The 27464-nt window shown below is 39.4% G+C and overlaps 1 protein-coding gene across 1 annotated transcript in view; it reads right to left on the bottom strand.

Annotated features, from left to right (window-relative positions):
• Window positions 1-9507: 9507 nt before the first annotated feature.
• gucy1a2 (guanylate cyclase 1, soluble, alpha 2) overlaps window positions 9508-27464 on the bottom strand; it is a 33905-nt gene continuing 15948 nt past the window's right edge. The window contains exons 5-9 of the mRNA XM_070906192.1: window positions 22495-22707; window positions 21170-21442; window positions 18684-18827; window positions 10197-10351; window positions 9508-9727 (exon numbers count right to left, since the gene is read on the bottom strand). Of these exons, the coding sequence (XP_070762293.1) occupies window positions 9508-9727; window positions 10197-10351; window positions 18684-18827; window positions 21170-21442; window positions 22495-22707 (1005 nt within the window). The remainder of the gene's footprint in view (window positions 9728-10196; window positions 10352-18683; window positions 18828-21169; window positions 21443-22494; window positions 22708-27464) is intronic.

The raw sequence follows: 27464 nt of genomic DNA, 5'->3' as shown, positions 1-27464 counted from the left end.
TTACCTAACAAGAACCACAAGGAAGATGAAGGTCAGTCCCTCCTTCATATATCTTCATCTACATGTTTGCGGCCCTCAGATGCATATTAATCTAATGAAGGTCGATGAAGACCGAGACATCATACCTCCTGTTTTTAAATACGTTTGTACTCTTTGCTCTTAAAAGAGTATTACACCTCTTTTTATTTGCTCAGTTCTTTACTTTTGTGCTGTACCTCTCTGTGATGTTTTTAATGTAGCGACAAGCAGGGCAATATCTATACTGTGGTCCCCAAGGTCAGGAGGTCATGTCCTCCGTAATATTTGAGAGGTTACTCTGCCATTATACACATACTACACAGGCTGATTGTATTGTTTTAGAATATCCTACATTTGATTTGATTTAGGGAAGAAAAACCTAAATAACTGAAAATAAAAGTGGTTTAGTATTCTCTATTAGAATAAGATACCTAGCAGTAAAAATGTCAACATTTAGACCACAATGTAGGGAAGTAAAATATACAGAGAATACTATCGAACAGTTACGTAAATAAATAAAATGTGACAAGGAAGATCATTCCCACTTGCATGCATTCATAGGCGGGAACTGTGAACACATGCACAACCAGGTTGGAGGTACTGCTACCATTAATCACAATCCAGTCTCTGCTGCGGTGCAACTCGTGTACCAACTGTGTTCCCTGCCAAATGTTGTCCTGAGCCAAGTTTGATTTGCATACAATCTTCACAACCTCTTATGGAAATTTTCATTTCAAAGACAATCTAAAACAAAACAAAAAAATACTGAACGGTTAGCGTTGAAGTTCTTTCTTTAAGTTCATTAAGCTCATTGACCTTGAAAATAGAACCATAGTTTGACAAACAATCCATACATACAGTCTGCTTATAGAACGAGCTTTTCTGGAGCTTTTAAACAAGCCAACTCACACAAAAGTCCTAGAAGTGCTATAGAGAGAGCTGGGATTCTGTTCTGGGTGTGATTCTGTGAAAACAAATCTCCTTCTGGAACAATATATCTAAATCTAAAAGAAGTCTCCATGACAACGGTGCAATCTCCATCCACTGAAGACTGAAGACAATGCATTACAGTTGAAAGACGTGGAAAAAAGTAGACCTAGAGTTGGGTTTGTTTGTTGACTTTTTTTCTTGATATATAAATGCAAATTAAACAATTTTGTTGCAGTTACGGTAATGCTCTGGTAATAGATAAGAAAAACAAATACTGAGTTGAGTATTGGATGCACATCACAGCAGTTAAAGGGAAGCGTAGCCAATCCACAACCCTACATGAGAGGTCAGAAACATTTCAAACAGTCACAAACAGACACTTCTCACAACAGATATTCTCCTCAGAGGTCAAGCTGAAAAGAAAACATACCAAGACAAACCCTTTGTTTTCAATACAGACTACACACAGAGAGATCAGAGAGCATCTCCTCTACAGATGCAGCCATGAATAATGACTGTATAATTCATTCTGATGCAGAGTGGTCTGACACACACACACACACACACACACACATAGACACACACACCCTAACCCCACACCACCACATAACTCTGCCCTGTTTCATTTTGCTAATATGACAAGCACAGTGTGTAAATTACATGACCTTTGTTCACTTATTCATACCTTCAGAGTGTGTGTGTGATTTCCATTAGCACATTAGCTTGAGCGATGCTATGCCACAACTCATACTCAGCCGCCTTTCACATGGTCCATGTGAAATATTCAAACCTCCCAGAGCCAATTAGTGTAATGGGGACGTATTTGCATATACTGAGGGTGTGAAGGGCTAAAAGATAAAGGGAGGACGGATGGAGGGCCGGAGGGTTAGAGGAACAAGGAGAGGAGAAGATAAAACTGAACTGACAAGAGGGATGAACTATGAGAATACATGGGAGGGAAATGAACAACATCATTGAAATTGCCATTGCGGGCTTCTTCTACTTGACTGTTACAACCGAGGCTATTACCAATTCACCAGTGAAGGTGCACCGTCTGAGAGGATTTCTACAAAGCGGTGCACAAGAATAACAAAAATAACAGGAGACAGCAAAACATCCCTTCTGGTTACCATAGTTTACATGGAAACCAAGTTCATTTTGCATCATGCATGCAGGCTGAAAATTATCAACACAGTTTGAAAGCATCCTTGAACAGTCAGATCGGTTGGCTAAAACTACTCAGTATATTAGTTATCTTCTCTTTCACACGTACATCAGATGTTTTCTGTTTAAACTGCTCAATGATACCACGCATAAAGATTGTTTTCACCAACTTGCATAGATTTCTTTAAGTCTTTGAAAGTCAGGAAGGAGCATAAACCTTGCGAATGAGTAAATACACTGGACAACACACTGAATGGCTGGTGGGTGACGACACCGCCAATCCTACGGAAACGTCTACGTGTTCGTGAACCAAAACAAACATGGATGGCAACCGGCAGCTTGAACTGTTTATATACATTAGTACTGTACTAATGCAGTACAATTTGCATTAAAAAAGGAGGGGGGGAAAGCAGAGATTGATCCTGGAGAGGTATGAGCAACACACACTGTATCCCACAGGGGGAATTGGAGGTGAGTGAATTTGGTAAAAGAAAGTTAACCACAGGTAAGGCTGTTTATTTACCGGTATGTTTCCCTTGGGCGACACACAAGTGAAGTCATCAGTTGTCAAGAAGAGGGGAAAAAGCTTAAAAGCTCTTTCTTCAACAGCGAAATGATCTTCATTGCATTTTCTTTGTACCTGTGAAAACAGTCTCAGGAACAGATTTCATCAAATTGATTGAGTTTGTTGGTCCTGCCAACTTGATTGGCTGGTGATGCTTATTTGTCTTCATTGAAATAGAGCGTTAATATGAAGTTAAACCTTCTGCCTTGGAAGTTAAAAGCCCTGCACACTCACACAGGCGTTTTCAATTACCCAGCCTGATTAGACCTCTAGTCAGGTGGAAGATGGGTGGAGCTTTGCTGGATATTATATGATATTACCTAACAAGTATAATAAAGGTGTAAGTTGTCCCTCCCTTACAGGTGCAACAGAATTTTTGTTATTTCCAGAGTTAATGCCTGTCTGATCACCCCAAAAAGAAAATTAAAAATCTCACACAATTTCAACCTGTTCATCAGTGCCAGAGAAACATTACCAGCTCGACTCTCGACTTTCCTGTAAATGGCAGGGGTGGGGGGAAAAAACGATATAGCATAGTATCGTGATATTTTCCGTGGCAAGTATCGATCTATCGCAATACTCAGCTTATCGCAAAATGTTTAAAATCGCAATGTCATCTTATCGTGACGGAAGTATCGTGATAATAACGTACTGTGGGGCCTCTGGTGATTCCCACCCCTAGTAAATGTTAGTTGCCTCAACAATGAGAGTAGTCAGAAGTGAATGGCGTGACTTATTAAAGCCAACAGGTTGGTATCACACTGGTGGGCAGCAGGTCACCTCATAACATACAACTCATTGAAGTTTACGCGCAACAGCACCTAAAAGAAGACTCAGACTCAAGAAGATGAAGCGAGAAGTGAGACAATCCTGGACCACAAAAGAGTGAAAAATATTGCCTGGTCCAACACATTATGATCCTCTGATTCATCCTGCCTGGTGATCATGATCCATCTGGAACAGTTTGGCACTGTTTCGCAAATCCGTGCTATGCTGTAGAAGCATTGATACCTACTCTGTTGAAGGAGGATATTTCAAACTTTCTCCTGGAAAAGTAGACCTTGTGTTTCAGTATCTATGTGATCCACACACACACTTGACAAATATACTGTATGTGAACAACATGTGTATGTGAACAGCAGCTAATTTGAAGAACTATATAACTATGATTTTTATAGTTTTATCACTGTCACGCAATCAAATGCATACTCACGCTCATATCAGTCACATACACGTGTAAATACAAGTAACAGTCGCAGCCTTTCTTCCTTATTAAAGATACTTGGTGTTTTTTTATTTACATCTTATAAGACAGAAGATGTGCCCTTAATGTTAGTCAGAAACCAACAGCTGTCATCAAGCCTCTTCCACATACACACCTGACACTAACGGCAGGGTCAAACAGGGTTCATGTCCAGGGTCAGCTCAGTCTGTTTACAACATGACATCAAAGTACAAAACACTGACCAGGACGTTTGACACGTGACATCGACCAGTGGCTCCCAAAGTCTGAGAGAGATGCCAGTGAAACGATGGATTATTAAATGTCACAAATATTGTATTAGTCTTAAACTAAGCTGGTGAACAAATGTTATGGAAGCTACTATTCTCATGTGGGTGAAGCTTTATAGGTTGGAGATTGGTGGCGTAATGTGCATCCATTAGGAGGACCCTGGACATGGATGACAAGCATCAACCTTGTTTGTTTCTGCTGTTAAAACCAGGCTTATATTAAACAGGGACCCATTTCCCATCAGCTTAGACCCGTTGTACTGTGAGTCAGTGGGGGGTGAAGTTGATCTTGGCAACAAGACAAGTTTATAACAATGTCCTGCAAAAAACATGTTACACAACTTTCTTATAAACTTCAATAAAAATGACAGTGTCAAGCTCATTCAGTTGAAGAGAATTGTTCAAAATTTGATGTGGAATGAAAAAAATTCAATAGTGTCAATGGAAAAATCTTCATTCTTGAAATAAAATAAAAAAAGACTTGAGGGTGGGAAAGTTTTGTGGGACACTGACATGTTGGGAAAACCAGCCTGGCTTTAGATGGCACACATACTGACATAAAGTATCTGGCTGAAATAGAAAACGGACAACAAAGCAGTGGAAAATGTGATAACGTCAAATCAATCTGTGAACTGTGCCAAAAAAATCTGCTATATAATTTGACTACAATTTCCATTTTTTTGTTTGAATATATTAAATAGGTCTAAATTGTACAGGTATAATAGGCCTTTATTAACAAATTATTATGTTTATACATTGGCAAACTCAATATGTCCTCATTGTTTGACACACACACACACACAGTTGCTGGAGTTGTATTGTATGTATTTGGCTTTGTCTCACTGGACACTGGACCCTCCCACACTTACCTCAGGCTCATGACAACATTTGTTCATGTTCTTTGTTTGACACAGCTTATAGCTTCAGTTGTATTGCCACTGTAACTGTGATGTATGTCCGTGTATGAGTAAGTGATCTACAGTGTGCACTGCGGTGTAATGGTCCGTGACTGACAGCAACACTGTAGAGAACCAGTACCTGCAACACCTCCGCTTCATAACAGCAAGACAGCGAGATTGGACCAATTATTTAATGCTATGCCAAGAATTTACAGACTTGGAGACATGAGCGTTGGACACAAGTTGCGTGGGTGTAATGCTGATGTAATGTCCTTTATTTAGCCTGGATGCAGGATTCAGGCACTGCTGAAGTTTAGTGTAAATGACACCAGCATTACATTTATGCTACAATAGACTTTGTACAAGTACACATTAATGCATGGATGCATTATAGAATATGGCCAGGATGGCTGTCAGCGAGCACTTGTGTGTCTCTATATGTGAAATCCTGCTTTACCCCAGGCTCAATAACCCTGTCAAATACACTTAAGAGGGGTTCACCTACTTTGCGAGGACCCTAAGGAAATTCAATCTTTACAATGAAATAGTGTCCATGAACTGATTTTTTTCCCCATAGAGGGTTCATCAGTGTTTGCACTTGCTTATGTACTTTCACAGTCAAATTGTTGTTTTGTTTGCTTTTGGGATTCTGCGTCGGTGATTGTCTCCTTGCAGCAGGAGTCGCACTTACTTTTGGGTGTGTGGGAACAAACTCAGAATGAAATCAGTTTAAAATTTGTGCTCTTTTTAAAATCTCCAAAAGTAAACTATCAAACTATCCATGAAACTAAAATAAAGCTAAAGAAACTTCAGGTACCTCCCTGAAAATTGCTGTTTTCTATAAAATGGCCCATGCGGTCTCTCAAACATTTGTCATATTATAGTTTACTTAATTATCAGGGCAAAAATAAGGCTAACCAGTATCAACTTTCCCAGGCCTTAAAGACATGGGAAACATCCCTCAGGCTCTTGGTGAACTTGGTGAACCATTCTCTAGTGTATTTGACAATTTATACTGAACCAGAATCCACATTTGCTTGGCAGGCTTGTCAACATTACTGTAGAGAGAAATGTCAAAGTGCTATTCTTCTGAGCCACTGATGTATACAGATAGAGGATGCTTCACTGATGTCCCAGGTGGGTGTTACAGATTCTGGTTCTCTATAATAACACAAAAAACATGAATGCTATTGACCTTTTGGTCTCGGGAACTGTTTAGGCTTTGTTGCCACAAAGCAATAAAACAACATTATGCTGCTTTCTAACAGGTGTAGCAAGCCCCCACAAGAGTTGTCATTTGTCTTTAAATAAATTTATACTGTAGATAAAATCTCTAGGCTTAAGATTAAAAGGTTGACCCACTAAACAGTGGCACCTAGTTTAGAGTTAATATACATATTTTCTTTGTGTTGCAATTTCTGATATTTAGGCTAAATTAGGCTATTGCAGTCTAGTCCATTGTTAATTCTGTACTGGATAGTATACTTAAAGCGACAGGAAACAATTTTGAAAATAGGTTAGTTATTTTTGTTTACAATAAATAGGGATAAACCTAGGTGGTATATGGAAAAATATTCTCAAAGTGTCTCTTTTCATTGCCAAAACATATCAGGACCTTTACAGAACGTGCTGTGAACATTCAAGTGTTTCAAGCTTTCTGATGTTACTGCTGTCAGAGAATCTGATGACAGTTGTAAGAATTATTTATGGCAATAATGACCCATGACCAGAGTTTTCTAGCACTGCTAACACATCACCAGTTCAAACACTGGCAGGTCAAAAGGAAATCTTTTTGACTTTTCTATTTTCCCATCCTTTCCTTGAATATGGCACATTGTTTTGTTATGCTGGTGTCAATCTCAGTTAAAGGGCACAATGCCCTTCAGTGGGTGAAACGTTTGGCCAGATGGGTATTAGTTTTTGTGTACGAAGTAAATTACCCTTCTGTTGTGTTTTACATAGCATAGCAAGCACATGTTCCTGCCAAGGCCAGTGAGTTGACAAAGTGTTTGGCTGTCAAAACGTGCTGGTCATGGCCTTTAACAACTGAACGTACACAACTGACAGCTAGAATCGAACCTTTGCTGGAGGTGTCTCAGAATTCAATTGGCACATTTTATTTGATCTTTTTGAGGTTCAGCAACCAGAATGTCATTTGGCAAGATGTAGTGAAATTGCAACATGCTATTCCCTTTCCATTCCTGGTGGAGTTTTGTGTTTTAAAAGTGAAACTTTTTGTGAGTTTTTATTGTCAAAAATATATTCTGCCGTTTTGAAGAGCTATTACCAGTTTAGTTATTTGTCAGTAACTTAAGCCATATAGTGATGTTGTACAATTAAAAACAAACAAATGTACACCAAGAAGGTAAGCACGCACAGGTAGTACCACTCAAATTTATACAAACTAGATTATTTAAGAACTTTTTCGGGGTCATCAATAATAAATTAAAATTAGGATGTGATGTTGACAAATCTCTGCGTACTTCTTTAGATAATAAAAACATTTCTATCAACACCAAAAATGTAATATTTCATGGAAACTAATGCCTCCTACAAATAGTTTTTTTCCTCCGTGGGCCTTTAACAGTCAGCTATTCAAACTGAAACAAACTTGATTTATGACTTGTACTTCACTGGTGTCACATCTATGTGATGTCAACAACCAAAGAGAACAATGGCTGCCATGTAATGTGAGTTACATTAAATAAGTATCCAAATGTGCCAAGTCTATAAAATATTCAAAGACTATCGCCCCTCAACCCTTCACCTCCCACTTTATGATGACAGTGACAAAAACTTCTGACAATTATTCTCCCAGTGACTGAGCTACGCTGAAGTATTTGGAAGGCCTGAGATTTCCACTGAGTAAATCTTACTCAGTCTACCAGTAAACTAGTAGACTTGAATTTGAATCCTGTTGGTCACATTTGCATGGGGCTTGTAAATACTTATCCACGTGGTAAAAAACAATACAATTAAAAAAGATTATGTATGTAAATGTGAACCATGTCAAGCATGCATACTGTGACTATGTGTACAAGTTAGTATAGTACTATATTATTAGTACTATATTGTGTGTATTATTGGTTGATCTGGACAAAAAACAGATGCACAGAATTTCAAATATTTGAACTCTTTTGAGGAGCGCTTCATTTATCTTGCCAGCTACTCATGACCACCTCAAAATGAAAGACACAACTAGTAGGGACTCCTGGAGACTCGATGGAATAAGGCGCCTGCCATGACTTGCAACATCACAGGTTCAAATGTAGCTTATTACCTTTGGCACATGTCATTCCCTCATTCAAATCTTTCACTCGCCAGTATATCTAACGACACAGGAATGTCATAAAAAATTCTTAAAACAAGTGGAAACATTAGATAATTGAGGCGCTCCTTTTTTATTCTTTTCAAATATTTAAAATGAATCCATCTTGCATTTGTCCTGATTTGAGAAGTAAAAAGGCACTGAGCTGGGAATAATTTTCAGTCCTAAACATATTACCTGCAATGAAATGGCTGGATTGTTGTTGGTTATAGTTTGCTGTGGGTTAGAAGCAGAAAAGGCTCTAAGATCAGCTTAGTACTAGCATTATTTGGCATTTGTCCTTTGATGACCCCCTTTCAGACCTATCTCCTTGTTTGTGCCTCTCGTTCGTCTCTCCCCACCACAACCAACTGGTCCTAAGTTGACGGATGGATGTAAAGAGCAGCAAATGTTAGACGTTATGTTTGGTAAAGCGTGACATGATTTGGGGACAGTTGGAAGGGGAGGAAGGGGAGTTGTATTGTTCTTCAGTAGTGGTCTTCCTTGTACAAGAGGCCATGATGCACAGCAAACATTTGTGGCAATGTTGCCATCTTCTAAAGGTTCATACAACTTCATTCCTCAGCATCCATTTGTTCTATTTGCGCAATTCCATTGCTAATGAGTGCAACACTGGTCATGTAAATGGTCTCACTCCATGTTTTCTCCAAGCATTGTTGCCTCCAGACCCAGGTCAGAGTACTGTTTGGGAGAGAGGACCACTAGAGAGAGCTTGAAACCAGGTATGGAGCTGAGGAATCCAGCTAGATCATTAAGTTTTATATTAAGGTGTCTCTGCTAATTGACGCCATCAGTACACTTCCTTGGGGAAGGGTCCATGTGAGACTAACACAGTTGCTGTTCCTCAAGTCTTTTGAACCATATCTCCTGTGCTCTGGGGAGATGAGGGCATGTTGTTCTTTTTCACCTACGATGAGAGCATTTTTTAAAGTTTCATACGTACAAGCCATCCCACAGGTCTGAATCCAAGTTTTCACAGAATTCATTTGCATATCCAAAGATCTGTGTGATCTGTTTCCTGCATGGTCCACAGGTTCAAATCCAGCCTCTCACATAATGAATATCTGTGTATCCTAGTCTGTGTACAGGATCTACAGACTGGTTTCTCTTAGAAACATGGTCCCAATGCTGTAGGACACTTTCCTCATAGAGGCCGGGGGAGCGGAGCGAGAGCTGGTCAATGAGGCATGGCTGTGAGACGTCCCCGCCTCCAGGAAGTAACATGTCCCCGGGATCTCTTTGGGAAAATTCTCTGGGAGCTCCAGCCGTGAGCGAGGGACAAATGAAAAAGAGCGGTCATCTTTCAGCAACCTGTTGAGAAAAGAGGGGAAGAAATTTTAATGAAGAATAAAATTAAAAAACACAAGAAAAAGATTACACCACATAAATGAGAAATGACTCATTACAAAAACAATAACAGACAATAACATTTTTGTTTCGTGTCTTTGTATACATGTGTGTGTCCACAGCTTCATCTATGTTGTAACACGGCTTTGTTTAGAATAAGATAAGATCCATCACTGCAAATATAATCATCATATAATCATTAGACATGTAAACACACACACATACAGCTGGAGTGGTATATATGAGGACATGACTGATGTTTCTGATGTCAAGTGATGTACATAGAAGAATGAAACATTTCAGCCACACTGCTTTCTTAAAGTGCCATTAAAAAGCATTTATTGTCATGGCAACATGTTTAAAAACAAGGTCATGCATATGTTTGTGTACATGCACCAGGGTGTGTATGTGTATGTGTAATGATGTTACTTACTGGTAAGTTGTGGGACTAACATTGATACACCTCGGATGGCTCCCCGATTCAAACTTGCTGGCCAGTGTCACATTGTTCCCAAACAGGCAATAACGTGGCATTTTAACCCCGACCACGCCTGCCAGCACCGAACCTGTGTGGATACCTATCCTTAGCTAAGAGGCAAAGGGAGGGAGAAGGTGGTGGGAGAAGATTGTAGAGAAAAAAGAAGAGAGATTAGAGCAATAACACAACCAGCAGCACATGCGGTTGGCCTTTAAACTGTATGTGCATGCAACTTAATAGCTCTTCAACAGTCTGATCTAGAGTGGAACTAATTAGTCGATGAATTCATAAATCAAACAAAAAGAAAAAAACTTTTTGCTAAAATGCAAAACATTCACTGATTCCAGCTTCTCAAATGTCTCCTTGTCATATATGATAGTAAACTGAATATCTTTGGGTTTTAGACTGGTGGTCTGCTGGTCAGGTAAAACAAGTCATTTGAAAACATCACTTTGGGCTCTGGGAAATCATAAGGGACACGTTTCATTATTTTCTGACTTTTTATAGACATTAAGATGAATTAATAGAGGAAATAATTGGAAGATTAATCAACATGAAAAATTGTTATTTGCAGTCCTAGTCTGATTGTACTGTGACCCAGGTCATGTCTGGCTTTTACCATCTGTAAGCAATGTGAGTCAACACATTGGCACCTGGCCTCTAAAATGACTAACCTGTCAGATCCTGAACTGCACCACCACAACATACCTGGCTACTGTGAATGTGCATAGATGAGATCTCGCTGCCGAACTGATGCCATTCATTCACGTGCTGCTTGCATGCTGTATATACTCTATATAGAAATGTATACATACATACATACATATACATATTGTTTTTAGCTGTATGTCTATAGAGTGTTGCAAAGATGACGTGTAGGATGACTTCAACGTCACCACCACTAAGCTTAACTTTTAAGAGAATATAGATAGATATAGATATAAAGACAGATAGATATAAAGTATAAACACAACAAGGCTGTAAAGGTGGACTCGTGAGTAGATGACTTTATGTGTTCGGCATGACGATGTTAATATCCGCAACAACCTCTGTAGTCTCATTTAGCCACTTGTTAGCAACTGGCATTTTTTTAAAAATCAGGAGTGGCATATTTTATGTCGTAGAACAAAATGTTGAAATCTCTAATGGAGTCGAATTCCTTGTATGTGTACACATACTTGGCCAATAAAGCTGATTCTGATTCTATTTCGCAGCATCATGTTTTGAACCAGAAGCGCTGCGCACGCATTGATCCGCTGTACTGTGGCAATCATACTTCCATATTAGTGTATCTAATCTGATATCCTGTGGCAGCAGATTTGTAAAGTGATGAAAATCTTAAAATAGAAGGAGTGAGAGAGGGAAATTAATCAAATAAATAATTGCTCCCATCTCCTCTTGGTAACGGATATAGGGCAGCAACATGGTGCTCATTTAATAATCTGGCTGAAGTATGAATCTATTAATGGCTGGAGGCAGAGTGAAAGCTATCTACCCATCATTCCAATTTGACCATTCCACTTCATGGCCACTCGACCAACTATTGATTTCCTCCACTTGGGAACAAGTCATCACACATACCGCACACACACTCACACACATATGCACACAAAAGCCAGTGGAACCCAGTAGATTTCTAATGATCTACTTGAGCATCTCATCACCTAGGTATCCAACGCCACTGTGTGCATGCCAGCACACTGCAAGGTAGCCATGGCAACAACAGGCGATGGGGGTAGTGAGGGAGAAAGAGCACAGACAGACGGGAAGACAGAAAGAAAGACAATGGAGAGATAGACAGAGAGAGAGAGAGAGAGAGAGAGAGAGGGAGAGAGAGATATGCAAAAATAAACTTATAATTAGATGGCAAAACCTTGACAGCACAGGAGCAGAGATAAAGAAAACAAGAGAGCAAGAGAGAAAGGGCTGGTAGGTGCACTAGTGTGACCTATTTTTCAGCTAAAACTGCTTACAGATGGCCATGCACTTGTCTGTCTGTCTCCACAACAGACAACCACTCACAGACACACACAAACAAAACTGCATCCAGCACCCACTCTCCTCTTTATTTCTTAGTCTCAAAACACAGACACAGTGACACTCATACACTCTTCCCCTCCTTTTCAATATGAGTCAGCATCCACAGCACATGGCCCTCAGTGAGCCAATGAGCAAATGGCGCAGAAGCACAGGCAACCAATCACACTGTAGCCTCTGGCCAAGCTGACAGAAGGATACAGCGATGGGGATGGACTGAGACAGAGAGAGGAGGGAGTTGCTATTGAGTCAGTGTTGCCAATATATTAGGTACACCTAGCTAAAACTAATGCAGTCTAATACAACAGTCCCTAATTGCTTTATACTGACAAGTGTATTATTTTGTCCACCCTATTTATATCAAGGAAGGTAGGCTAAAGAGCAATACAACTTCTCTGTATAATGCAATACAGTTTAATAGCACCACAAACTACATCCTCCAAAATTACCATAAAGGTGAATCAACAAAAACTAAACAGTATAACCTTCATGACGGGAGGATTTATTGCAGGACTGTTGTATTAGACTGCATTAGTTTTAGCTAGTTGTCCCTAATAAACCTAGTGTACTTTAGCTGTTGTAACCAAACCATAGCACACACACAAGGAAATGGTAGACTTTTGTCAGAGGAAAAAGTTTTTAGTGCTGAAATAAGTAAAAGTTGAATGTGAGGAAATTTGTCGAAGAAAAACGCCAAACACATGCTTGTTCCCACCTCTCTCTCTCTCTCTCTCTGTTTTATTTCATTGTAAACTGAATATCATTGGGCTCTGGACTGTTGGTCAGACAAAACAAGCAATCTGAAGATGTCACCATGGGCTCTGTGAAAATATGAAGGGTACCTTTCAGATTAATCATTAACATAACAAAAGAAGGTTACTGATAGATGCAACATTACTTCTTGCCTTATTGATGTTAAATTACATTGAAAGCCAAATGCTTTCCTTGCATGTACTTTAATAATTATAATTATTTTATATTTAATCGCCTATCAGTACAGTAGTTACAGGATAGTATTTATTGAGCAATCTTCCTCTATGCTGAACCAGTTAGCATGAGAAGGAAAATGGTGATCTCAAATTTGTTGTAGATGTGAAAAAGAGAAGAAAAATGGAGGAACAAAAAGAGGCTTATCACGCAGTGTGTACTGCAGAGCTGAAGGTGCCGGCAATTGCAAGACGATCATGCTGATGTAATGTATGTTTGGTGGTCATACCAACGTTATCGTTAACAATAATAATCTCATGTGAGTACAAGCCTGCTTTCAGAGAATGTAGAACTGAGCATGTAGAGTAGATAGTATAGTTTCTACAATGTTTATGGTTAGAAAACCATGGTAGTCTGGGCACATTTCATATTAGCTGTAACAAGATAAGCACTACATCCCTGATATCCACACCCACTCACGCACTCATACACCCGCTCATACACACAAGCACACACATACTCAAAGATCATGCTACAGGCCTGAAATTGAAGCAGTAATATAGATGAAAACAACGTACAATGTTTGGTTTCTATATGTGTTTCTCTCTTGACATCTCACTCCTCTGTATATATCTATCTGTGTCCCTGGATCACTCTCTCCATTTCTCTCTCACAGCTCTCATGCTAGTTTGCATAACAGTGCAACACTGGCTGGAGTTGAGTGCACTCACTGAACAGCATTTATCATGCTGAAGTGTTGAATATCTCTATAACTCTCCTTTATACCAACATGAAGTGAAGAGAGATAAGAAAGAGGAGAGCATAACGGAGAGTGCAAAATATAGAAAAGCATAAACAAGAATAAGAAGTGAGAGGAAAAGAAAGTAAGAAACCGAAGAGGAAAATTAAAGGAGTGAGTTAGAGAGAGGCTACAGAGGAGAGAGTGAGGGAAAGAGAGGAGGAGGGGGGGAGATAAAGAGGAGAAGAGGAAAGACAGAGAGAGAGGGAAAGTGGAAGAGCAAGAGAGCAGGCCAAAAATGCTTGGCAAGGCCTTTCTATTTTGAGACAAATGGACAATGTTAGGAGCACAGCATTACACAGAACAGTGTCCTGTCTGTTATTCAGCAGTCTTAGCTTCTCTCTCACATACACGTTTTGTTCCCGCCTGTGTCATTCTCCATGTGTATTTTTAAAATGAGTCAAAACTGCAAAGTCTTCTCCAACATAAAAACAGGTTCAATCATTTCAATACGAGCTGCACTGTTAAAAGGATAAGGCTGGTGTGTTTTCGACATTTTTTTTTAATTGTCAATTGTCCATGAAAAGACCAAAACCAACGTGTTCGTCCATCTCTCACTACTTTCCATGTCTTTAACACTCATTTAATGCTTCTGAATATATAAAAACAAGTCACAAATATGATGTTTCATTTTAAAAAAAGGCTCAGTCATTTCCTGAAACAACAGAGCATAGTAGTTTTTAGCAAATGTTACTCAAACACAAGAAAATAGTTAGTCAGTAACTTGTTAAGGGCTTTTGTTATTTCACAAGAGAATAGAATATCATCAGCCTTATACTGTAATATGATTAAATACAGTAAAAGGAAAGACAACAATGACATTGTTTTAAACATCTTTCTCCATCGCTTTGCTGCATTTGTAGGCTGTGTTTCACTGACGATCTGTGCCAAACCAGAAAATAAGTGCAACTTACTGTAGGTAATGACTTTGACTCATATTTCTGACATTGCAAGTAAGCACCCTCGCTCTCAAATCTACCAGAGAAGTGATGGGTGACCTTGACAGGAGACTGGACTGAGGATTGACATAAATAAATCATATCCTGTGTTCTCTTTTCATTCTCCTGAATTAACATGAGAGGTTCAAACTTTACTTTACTCAGTTGTGCTTCTTTCATTCCCTCCCTACTTAATATACCCATCTTTCTGCAAAAGAGCAATTCTCTGTCAAACTATGTAAGTACATAGATATTGTTAAATGTAGGTACACATAGACACCTGACATGAATTTAACGTTTGTCTTTATGAATCTGAGCAATAGTACCTTCTGAAGGTATATCAGCACTCACAGCACCAGCTGCAGCTATTGTGCTGAAAAGCAAACAGTTCTACCATTAAAACACATGATTTTCCTCTAACAACATAACGGTTTTAAATGTCCCATTGCCAACATGCAAAAATATACATGAGGATAAAAAAAATCAACCAAAAAGAACTTGTTATATTACATATTGTTCAGGGCTAGGGTAAAATACAGCAATTTTATGTGCAAGACCTAAAACAAACTAAAGAGAAAACCATTTGAAAAAAAATGCTTACTGCAACATCGTCCATCAAGCAACCCTTGGGAGGTTGTGCAAGGTGAATACACTGTAATTACAGCTAAACCATCTCGACATATCTCATCCTGATACAACATAAAATGGAAAAATGGAGAAAAAGGAAAAGAAAAGAGGACAGAATTAAGAAAAGGGAAAGGGTGAGGCAACGAGAGGAAGAGAGAGAGATGGAGAGAGAGCAGACTAGACTAATTATAACATATTGTTCATATAAGTTTACCATCTATCGATAATCTTTTCATCATAATTGTCCATACTGTAATTCCACTATGTTGGTCTGTTCTGTACACACAACATCTATTGCATATCTGTCCATCTTGGCAGAGAGCTCTCTCCTCTGATTCTCTTTCATTTCTCCCACATTAAAGGGTTTTTCCTTTTCCAAATCAAGGGTCTAAGGATGGAGGGTGTCGTATGCTGTGAGGCCCCTTGAGGCAAATTTGTGATATGTGATATTGAGCTATATAAATAAAATTGACTTGACAAAGCTTAGGAAGAAAACTAACAAACACAGACACCACACTCAGAAGCATATGGTGCATAAATAGAATAAAACATCACATACATACACCCACACAGCAGCACACATAGGCACATATTATCATTTCCCACTGTGAACATGAATGCATCTACACAAAACGTCTCAAGCTGATTTTAAGTATCAGTATCAGGGACAATCTGTACATGTTTTAATGGATACTTCAGTGAGTTTTGTCCACCTCAGTCTGCTATTGTTGCAGCGCTGCCCTCCTCTTCCACAGCCAGGCTCAGCAGCATTTATCTGAATATGAGAGTGAAAATTAAAGTGTGTGAATGTGAAAAATGATTTGGTTGGACCGGTGATGGACTGACACCCGGGTTGGCAAAATTCACTAAGCTGGCAACAAATCCGTTACTTCTTTAGTATTTTGATCAAGTAGTTTGTGGAAAAAAAAGATGAGCCAAATTTAGAAGTGTGTCAGATACATATCTTATCAACATTTAGGTAAATGGTAAAAGTGTGGCATCAAACTCGGTACCAGAGATATCCAACATTAAAGGACTTGGATCAGGATCAGGACCAAAACACCTTGATCAGGACATACCTAACAGACACACACACACACACATATGGCACAGCAGGCTGTTTGTAGCATTATTGTTGATTCTGTAGTGTTTTTGGTTGAATGACACATGCAGCTGGCTGGGAGAGAAAAAGACGCACACTGTTAAGGTATACCATGTCTCTTGCCTCATTTCATGAAAACCATTAGCAACAATGATTATTTCATTAATTATTGGTTATAGTACCGTGAGTCCAGACACAGGGATGAAAGTTGCCAATTCACATTAAATGTGGTAACACAATGTGTGGTTTTGTTTTGAATCTTCACTGAAATGCATACTGCATATAAATATTTTTCCAAAAGGCTTTGAATATCTATGTGTCAATGTGTTAATAAGTCATATTCCCTAAACATTAACTGGCTGATGAACTCCAGAGTGTGTATTCCAAAGCTGCACCTGCTGTCCATCTGTCAATTCATATCTCTTATAGCTACAGTACATCATCCATCTTCCCCTTTTCCACGATCCACCCATGCATCTCCAACACCAATATGTCAATCACAACACAAACCCTTCCAGTCAATAATGTATTCTGTTATCACCATGGCAACTGCACACAGTGTGTAGCACTGTAACCTGGACTATTAGGGTGCGTTCTGAAATAGTCAATAATGTGAAAATACCAACACAAATGTTTTCATATACAGAAAACCATTTAGATAAACAGAAGCACGATCTTTGTTGTCATATAGTATCCTGTCCATGCGCTAGAACTACGATATCACACTATTATCACACTATTGTCTAAAGGCAAACATTGAAGAAAACTGTCCTCAGCAGGACATGCTAATGACAATACTGTAATACATTTACTAACATGACAAGTACATATTTTAGCATTGCATAGTAGATCTCAATAACATGGTCAAAAATATATCAATCTTTTGTCTTTAATGCCATTCTCCATCAGAGGTGCACAAAATGTTGATCAAAATTTGTGTCATGGAGCTCAAGCCCCAGATTGCTCATAAAAAAATTACAAGCCACCGTAAACATCTTGAATGAAAGAATGCATTGCCATGGCGCAGTGGCAGCTCAGTGAATGGTGCACATGAATTCCCTGCAGTGTTTTATAGTAGAGGCATCAGAAGACATTGTTCCATTCTAATAAAAAATGACAATATTAGGCTTTTTAAGCTTCAGGGAAAACGAGCAGTGGCGCTACATCACACAACAAAGGCCATGTATTATTGAGTGAGGCAATTGTTTAAACCGTCACATAGTAACTATAACGAGACAACATGTGTCAGGATCTGTGTGATTCAGCTCAGCAGGTGATTGATTGATTGATTGATTGATTGATTGATTGTATGTTCGCTTTGTGGTGATTAGGGACGCCACAATGTTAGGAGAAAAAAGATTCTGCATTTTTACAAGTTGGGAAAAGTGGAGACAAACAGCCTAATCAGTCAAAACCAAGTGCTGATTTGTGACAAAAAACTCCAGGCTCCAGGCTTAAGTTAGTTTGATAATCACCAGTTGGACACACAGTTTACTTTATTATCCTGAACTGTACCCGCATTTGGATTTTTATACGCGCACTCACATACAGCATAAAGCAAAACATGCATGAGTCACAAAAACAATATAGCCTATTTAAGACAGTTATATACCAAAAACAGAAGAAGGAAATACATTTAAATATGTAAAATAAAATAGACTAGAGGTAAAAAGGCACACCAAGATAAAGTTATGGATGCAGAAAAAGAGGAACTGTATAAACATGCAAAGCAAACAAACAATGCAGATTCAGATTCCTGAACACTGCTAATGAGTCGTGTAGCCACATAATCTAAATGTGTTACAGCAGTGCCATTATGGAGGATTGGAGAAAAAAAAACTAGGGAAGCAAAACATGAAAAAGTAAAAAACAAAAAGGAAGAAATGCAGGCATAGGAAATTAATGATTGCACAGATGAACAAGAAAATGGCAAATGGAGAAACAATTTAAGCTAATTTAAGCTCCAAAATCGCCTCAGACACCTGCATGGTGGAGAGTAAATGAAAACTCACCTTGATAGGTCTCCCATCAGGTGTCAGCACTTCCTCGGAAAGTTCCATCATCTTCAGAGCCATGTGTGCAATTGGCTTCGCATGACTATCAACCTTCTTGTGGAGTCCTCCTGCCACACAGTAGGCATCACCTATTGTCTCGATCTGTATGAGAAATGTAGGAGGAGGGGCAGAAACTGAAATGAATAAGTGTGGCTTGGCGTATATGCTGATGTGTGAAACTCAGTGGCCATTCAATAACATCTAGAGTAGTAGAAATTAAAAGCACTCCTTCATTCCTCTTGTAATGTAAGAACTGCAGTGTCTGTCTGTTTCTCCCTCTTGGCCAACCTCATTCACAATAAGAGTTGGTGAGCATTTGGAGAGGATCTCTGTAAAGCCACTTACAGCACTTTGCACGGCTTCTGACCCAGTCTGAGAAGCCGAGCATAAAAAATACACACACATCTCCTACAGCACCCATCACAAAGTTCACTGAAATGCCACCTCACCTTGCATAGTCACATAAATAGTCACATAATCACAAAAGCTTGAATCATATTAAATGTTTTTAGAGTCAGTTTCAAGTTTTACAGTATTTTATAAAACACATGACACGGGAGTTTATTTTATTTTATTTGTAAGGAACCATGAACAATATTAAACATAAATGCTTATTTGTACAGTACCAGAGTCAGCTTGAAGCTAATTGACATCTGCTAAGTGGCAAAATAATGCAACCATTCTGATATAGATCTATAGTAATAGTAATAGGGCATCTTGAGGCTCTGATATACCAGAGACCACCAGAGAACTATGAGGGGTGGAAGTGCATGTGAATTGAAATGAAAAATGGAGTTATAAATTATCAAGTGATTTGATTAATTTAGAGCTGATTTGATTAAAACAGTCATGATATGATGTGAAAACAGAGCCATGTTTCATCATTTCCCCCGTATTACATTCATCATTCATAACACAAAATTGCCATTTATCATTTAAGGAAAGTGGCCTCAAGGGTGGGAGTAACAAAAAATAATTGAAAGAAAATGTAAGTGATGAGGGTGCCCCTCATAGAGGACTGTGAAAGGTTAATGGGTTGGTGGGAAGAGATGCAATCTGTTGCCATCTTTATCAGCTGAAATTCACAACAAAGACCCAAGACCCAGAAAGGTCTACCTGAATGGTGCATTTCTGTGCAATTTGTAGCTGCTGCTGTTCTGTTTTCATTTCATCAAGGCTTTGCCAATCCTTGTTGGTTGGCTATAACACAAAGGGAGTTTTTAATCTAAAAAAGAATGATAGTAAATGGTGTAATTAAGTTTTAAACCATGAAGCCAAGTCATTCCTAGTCCCTGTTTGGGGTTACTATTCTACTTCAAGAATTACTTCCCAAAGCCAAATTCAAAATGAGCACATGAACTAAGCAAACAAGCAGTGCCACTTTCAGGGATGTGTTGTATTTCCAGTTGATGGTGTGAGCTCGGTGTCATGGCAGTTGACACAGTCCTTATAAAAGATAAAAACTGATGTAGCACAAGAGGAAAAAAAGGAAAACTAGGAGACAAACTGCTCCCATTTAGGCCTGCCCCCAGCTAAATCATTTCGACAGTAACCATGACAATGGCAACATATGGGTGCCTCAATCTCCTCACCATGTCCTCCTGTTCTTGCTTTCTCATTTACACACACACTCACTCTTCAACTGCTATACACATAAACCCTCTTACGTGTACTCAATCTCTCTGCATTCCTCTCTATATCTCTCCGTTCTTTTCTCTGGACATCTGATACATGACATTTCTGAAGGATAACACAGCGGAGAAGCATGTTTCTTATGGGAAAGTGGCAAGCATATGTTGTTGTCACAGGGACTGAGGTAAAGAGATAGACAGGAAATATGATGGCAATGGTGATGATGGAGAGAAGATGGAAAGAGTAAAAATGAAGAGAAATACTGATCTGATGATAGAAAGCAAGGATGAAAAGAGGGAAAGACAGCAGACTACAGTGAAGACTGTAACTAGGCACAAAGCCACACTGTCACATGGACAATATTGACACATCTTGGTTAAGCTCCCACAGACTGGCTATTAATCAGTTACTTTTTCCACAACACAAGCACACCCACATGACAGCGCATACACACACAGAGTTTACACACACACACACACACACACACACACACACACACACACACACACACACGTATATCCATACAGACATACAGGCAGAGACACAGCCTAAAGATGTAGCTGATCTAACACAACTGGTAACACTTAAAAGACCCCATGAAAGGGGGGCTCTAACTTCCAGGGAAACTGACAATTTATGTCACTTTTATGATGACACAAGTGTGCACATAACTATTATATTTTTTAAGCAATCCCAGGCCTCTGCCTCTCAATTCAATTCAACCCCCCCCTCCCATGTGCTATGCCTCGTCTCAACATCCTGCCTCAATTACATCACATAAAGAAGATGTGCCCATCTTTCTGTCTACTGACCTTATAAACATCCAGAATGCCACACTGGTAGTCGAAGCGTGTGTAAAGCTCGTTCAGCATGGAGATGACCTGCATAGGTGTGCACTGGGCACACACGGCAGTAAAGCCCACGATGTCCGAGAACAGCATGGTAACATCATCAAATTTGCGAGCGGGCACTGGCTGACCCTGCCATAGTTTCTGTGCCACATCACCTGGAAATATGGAATAAAGGAGATCCACGGTTCTCCTCTTTTCCTCCTCCAGTGCCTGGTGAGTCCGCTCTAATGTGGCCTGGGAGAGGAGAGAAGAGAAGGAGATTAAGAGGTTTTGTTCTGTGTGCTTTGCTTTGATGAAGGCACTGATGCTGAGATGTGGGAGTACTGCACCAAATTAAAACTGCTGGTGCATGTAAATGTATGTGTATTAATTTGATTTATTTTTGATTGTATGTATCTGCATATGCTTATTTGTGTCTGTGGGCGAGCTTCTTAATGTCAAATCTGTCTGATGCAGTGCTATACCATTGTTCAAGCAGATAAGTCAACTAAGATATAGCTATTTATACCAGTGGCCTGGGGGAGTAGCTGCAGTGAGAGCGTGATGCAGTGAGCAGATGCATAGGATTGGGTCAAGACTCAGTGACTTGCTCAAAGGTACTTTAAAAGCAAATTATAAGAGCAAGTCCCAGGAGCCAAGTTCTTCCAGCCAGTATGGATTCAGGCAACATTGAGATTTAAGTAGTCAGTACAGCTGATGCATTGGATTTAACATGTTTGCTTCAGTGACTCACATGATGGAAAACAAAAATACAGACCTACCGAACATACTGAATATTTTTGTGTATTTTCACTATTTCAAGTGTCATGGCCACAGGTTGTCTTTTGTCATTTTGATTTGTTGCCAGTCGTCAAGAAGGCGGGTCTTACCTAATATGAGCCCGTCAGAGGGAAGGCTCCAGAGAGAAAGTAGAGGAGGAAGGAAGTAGAGTGGCATGCTGCTGATAGCACAACTCTTTCAGTTGAGACCGTAATGGACAATGAATGATAATCCTAACCCCTGAAGTATTTGGTTTAGTTTCTGTAAAAGTCTGTTTTTAAATGAACTTAACCAACACAGAGCTCAGTGCACGGTTGACACCAGAAAAAGAGGATGTCAGGCTGGCTCCCAACCATGTAGCAAAATTGACATCTAAAAACAAATCTTTTTACCAGTACTACCTAAGCTAATGCCTATTTGTAAAACAATGCTTAGATTATGTGATCGGTTTACTGTAAATTTATCCATGCTGGTCATCCTGCTCTGTAAATACAAACAGACCCAGAATTAACTAGGAACCATTCTACCTTAAGTTTGTCCATTCTCTTCTTCAAGCCATCCTGGGCCTTGGCCTGCTCCCCCACCAGGATAACGTCCCGCGTGGCATCATGGATGGGGATATCTGACAGATGGAGGCCCCTGCCCATCAGCTCCTCCAACTTATCAACACGTGGCGAGCCCAGGAACATCAGGGAGCAGGACTCGGGCACATGGATCATCTGACCCTTCAATTCCATGACCTGGCAGGGAGAACAATCAAATGGCAAAGAAAAGGTGAATTAAGACAGTCAAGACTTTTGTTGAGTTTTTTTTTATTTCTTATATTGGTATTCATATTGGTAGAAAGTGAAACGATACGGACAATCCTGATTATCTGCAGAATGCATAAATACACTGAGCCAAAGGAGACGGGGGATGGAAGACAAATTGTGAGATTTAGACAGTCATGCATGGTAGTTTATATATATTATTAGCCTCTCGTTACTATGGATGTCACGTCCAGTTGCTTTTCTTTAACCAATGTGCCACACGTAAGACAATTACTTAACTGTATTTGTATAACTCTTCTATAATCTCTCTCTACACGAATGTCGATGTAAAAGGGTGAATCAACAATGGCGCCTTTGCTCTTGATGGTGACTGACAGTAACCTGACCTTGTGAATAAATATCTAATTAAATATGTCATTATTTTCCACTATACAACTTCAATGCAGGTCTATGGAAACATCTCAAAGTCCTATCATGGCAGCGGCTGTATATTTGGTCATTTAGCTTTGGAAATGCCTTAACAAACAGAAAAATGTTTTTTTTCCTTCATTGCTTAATGGTTTTAATGTCCATTTTAAAAAGGATTTGTAAATCCAGTCATTTTCATACTAACATGCTATGTATACCATATAGATGTTCGATTAAAGTGCTCACATGGTTCTCATCTGTAGATTACACAGAAAGTGTTCAGAATATACAGTAGGCCTAAAATCACATATGTAACTCCATCTCCATTGAATACTCAAATCCACAAAAACATGCACACAAGCATACAAATAATTAACATAATGAATGCAAACAAGCCTTTCTGTGCTTACATGCCAGCACACGTACACATACATACTGTACGGATGCACACACACACACACACACACACACACACACACACACACACACACACACTTATATACTTATATGTACACTATATACAACACAGATTATAATTACAACAACAGCAGATTACTGTGATTTAGTGAACACTTTGAATTTCATTTAGCAAGGCCAGGTCTAATGTATAACGCATGCTGACGTGTATGGCAAGAGCTTGTAAAAACTGGGTAAACTAGTGACCTAGTTATTAAGGAGACAATCCTGTCATCATCATAATGTCACTGGTTTGAGTCACAGTCCATCCACATGTCTGATGAATGAACTACAATTACTTGACCTATGATCACATACATAAGTCTTTTTTTCAAGTATTTGAGTGGGTATAAGACAAATTAAGGATCAAATTTGTCGGTTAAATACAGATACTTCTGTCAGAAGACATGGTAATTTTGAATAAACACTAACAAGGCTGCAGATCCGCAAACAATTGCAATAATATTCCCAACAGTGTTTGCAAAGTATGAATAAGATGTGGTTTCAATAGCTTCATGATATTTTGTTCACAAGCACTTACACATGATGTGCAGAGACTGCTGAATGTCCTTAACACAGGTGTGAGGAGTACATACAAAACAGATTGCCTCTTATTGCTTGCAGATATAGACGAGAGAGATTGAAACGGGCATGGGTGGCTGATACCTAAGGAAATGTTGAGGAAAGACATTACTGCCCTTTTGAATATGACTTTTAGCTGTTTCACGATGCTAACTACCTCTGCTAGAGGCCCTGTGGATAAGCCACTCTTCTCCTTCTCTCTCAGCACGACTTCTCTCTCTCCTGCTCAGTCCTTGCCCCTGTTCATTCCTTTTCTTTAGTTTCTGTTGGCTTCCCTTTTCATCTTCATCTGTCTTTCATTCCTGCCTGTCTTTGCTCTGCTCTCTCTCTCTCCCTATGCTCTTCTCTCTGTCTCTTCCATTACTTCTCTCTCTCTCTTTCTCCATAGTGTCAGATAGATTATTCCGCCAGTGAGCACACTGCAGCCCTGTTTTATTTATAGCACAAGGCTCTCCTAGGTCTGCATAATACATACAGTCTACATCTACACACACACACACACACACACACACAGTATTTCCCAACACACAAACACAGAATACATCCAACGGGGAGATACACATACCTCTGACTGTCTGTTTCTCACAAACACTTACATACATACATATAAACACACGTGCAAACATATATGCACATATGCAGCCTACAACCCACAGGGTCCGAGTTCAAGACATACCCATCCCCTGAAACACAACTTAGTGTGATTCAGTTAATATGAACTACTGATTGACACACACACACATTCATTCATTCAGTAGTTCAGCAGCCATGGTTACATTACTGTAAATGCACATGTAGGCAAGTATGCATAACATCTGCAAATGCTGCCACACCAATACAGCAGTAGTCATAGTGTCACATTTAAGAAATATTGTACATGTGACTACATTGTATACACAGAGTGAGTGAGTGAGTGAGTGAGTGAGTGAGTGTGTGTGTGTGTGTGTGTGTGTGTGTATATATATATTTATATATTTAGTGGGCATAAGGTGTTGGAGAAATTATGAAAAATTAGAAAAGCTATAGACAAAACAATGTGCCATAAAAGCTTATGGGGCCATATTGCATAATTAAAAAAAAAAAGCAGATTGTGCAACCATTAGCATGCACTTTTGTGACAGACCCTAACTTCAGCCCCTCACTTCTTCTGTTAAGTCATGCACAGTGCCAGGCTACAATACCTGATCCTGAGGTAAAAATAACACGTGTGGAAAATCACTCAGCATTATATCCCACTGCACAACCAATCTGGTGAAAACTGATGAACGGTTTTTGAGGATGAGCGTTACTGAGTATTGAACTTCTGTGTTTTTAGCCTATAGCCTATTTGTTTACATTTTGGCACATCTGTATCATGAAAAGTCTTGCTGCTTTTGCTATTAGCAGTTCCTGTTCGCACTATACAGACAGCAACCACCTGAATTACTTTTCATACAGAAGAAAACATCTGAATCTGATGAGACAAGGTATGTATGATGTCTGTGTATTTAGAGTTATGACTGAGAAGAAATTTCACTGATTTTTGCTGTTACACAATGAAGGTTGAAATTTCCATCAAACTGTTGTTGTGGCTTTTTTAATCATGTGCTGTAGGTACAATTATACCAGTGTCTCACCACTTTACTCTCAGTATCTGTGTCTGTCATTCTCATTCTCTGTCACACACACTAATGCACACATAGAAACGTACATGGACACACACACACACACACACACACACACACACACACACACACACACACACACATACACACATCCCTGGAGGCAGTTATGCTGGCCTAGTTGTGCGTCTCTGTTTAACTCTCCTCTCCTTCTGCCAGCATCTCTGTCATCACAGCACAGAGAAAGAGGAGGTGAGTGAACGAAGGAGGAAGGAAGGGCAAAAGGAACATTGTGGCGAGAAGAATGGTAGGAGAGATAGTAGACAAAAAAGTGAGGTGGGAAGGCTGAATAAGAAAGATTCAGAGAAATAGTAGCACTGTAGAAATAGCTGGATGGAAAAGCAGATAAAAACACTTTTAGAAGAGGCCAGTATGTTGTGTCCTAGTCCAGCATGAGTAGTGATTCTTCTTTTCCTTTGTTCAAGGTCACTGCATTGTCACCACAAGGAAATAACATTTCCACATCTGTGCAAGTAATTCTTCACAAATATAGAACTTGTTTATAATGCTATTATTATTATTATTATTATTATTACATATATATAAAGTATTATTTTGTTTAGCTCGGTTAAAAACATCAACAAAAATATCTGAACTACTAATTTAACGGTATTACTTCCTTTAAAATATACATTTGAAGCGGAATTATCTCTGCCTTTGACATTAAGGGGCCAGCACTTTTTTCTGCACACATCCACTAGATGTGCATATGTTCAAATGCACATTTAAGAAACTATGTTCACACAGACTACAGAATATATTTATCTACTTAAACAAGACCAATTCAAGGCATCTAATTGAACATCTCCAAAGACATCCACAATGGGAAGCTATCAGTATGTAGCTACTGCAATAATTGATAACATTAGCAGGCACCATGCTTTTCCAAACCCTGACAATTCTTTGATTTGTCAGGAATCCAATGCCGAACTCTTTTTTTTGCTGTCCTGAAGCTTTGTGACTTGCCATTGAGAATTGCCATGACATAGACATGACAAGTCTATGTAAATGTTGTTGTACCTTATTATAGTAAGACCTGAGCGGCACACACTGTGGTGTTTTTACATTTTACGTATCAGGATTATCAAAATGTACACATTCAGGTTGCTATCGCCATAGGCAACAGGGAGCTGACGGTAGATGAAAAGGAGAGAAGGCAGGGGGAAGGAGAACGGGCCAGAGGTGGAAATAGAAGCCAAAGGAGAGGGAGGAGTAAGGAGAGAGGGAGACGAGAGAGAGAGATTCAGGGAGAATGAGACGCATTGGACTTGAAAAATGGAAACCAGGTACGATAGAGAGAAAGATGGAGAGAAGGATAGCGGGAGGTGGAACGAACAGCTAATGGATTGTCTTTTGTGAGCAGACTCTGGCATGTCAACAGACTCTCATTTGCACGAACAAGCACTGAACAGCAAAGAGTCAATGAGTCAGCCTCTCTCATCCCTCTCACTCTCTCTCTCTCACACACACACACACACACACACACACACACACACACACACACACGATGCTGCAATGCTCTTATCTTGTCAGACCCTGACTATATTGTGCAGTACTCTTACATTCCACTCACACAGTAAAACATGTACACAACCACAAATGTACACACTCACACACAGC

This window comes from Enoplosus armatus, chromosome 5 (genome assembly GCF_043641665.1).
Source record: "Enoplosus armatus isolate fEnoArm2 chromosome 5, fEnoArm2.hap1, whole genome shotgun sequence".
Taxonomy (NCBI): Eukaryota; Metazoa; Chordata; class Actinopteri; order Centrarchiformes; family Enoplosidae; genus Enoplosus; species Enoplosus armatus.
The sequence above is the reverse complement of the archived record's forward strand: the minus strand, read 5'-3'. Positions and strand labels throughout refer to the sequence as shown.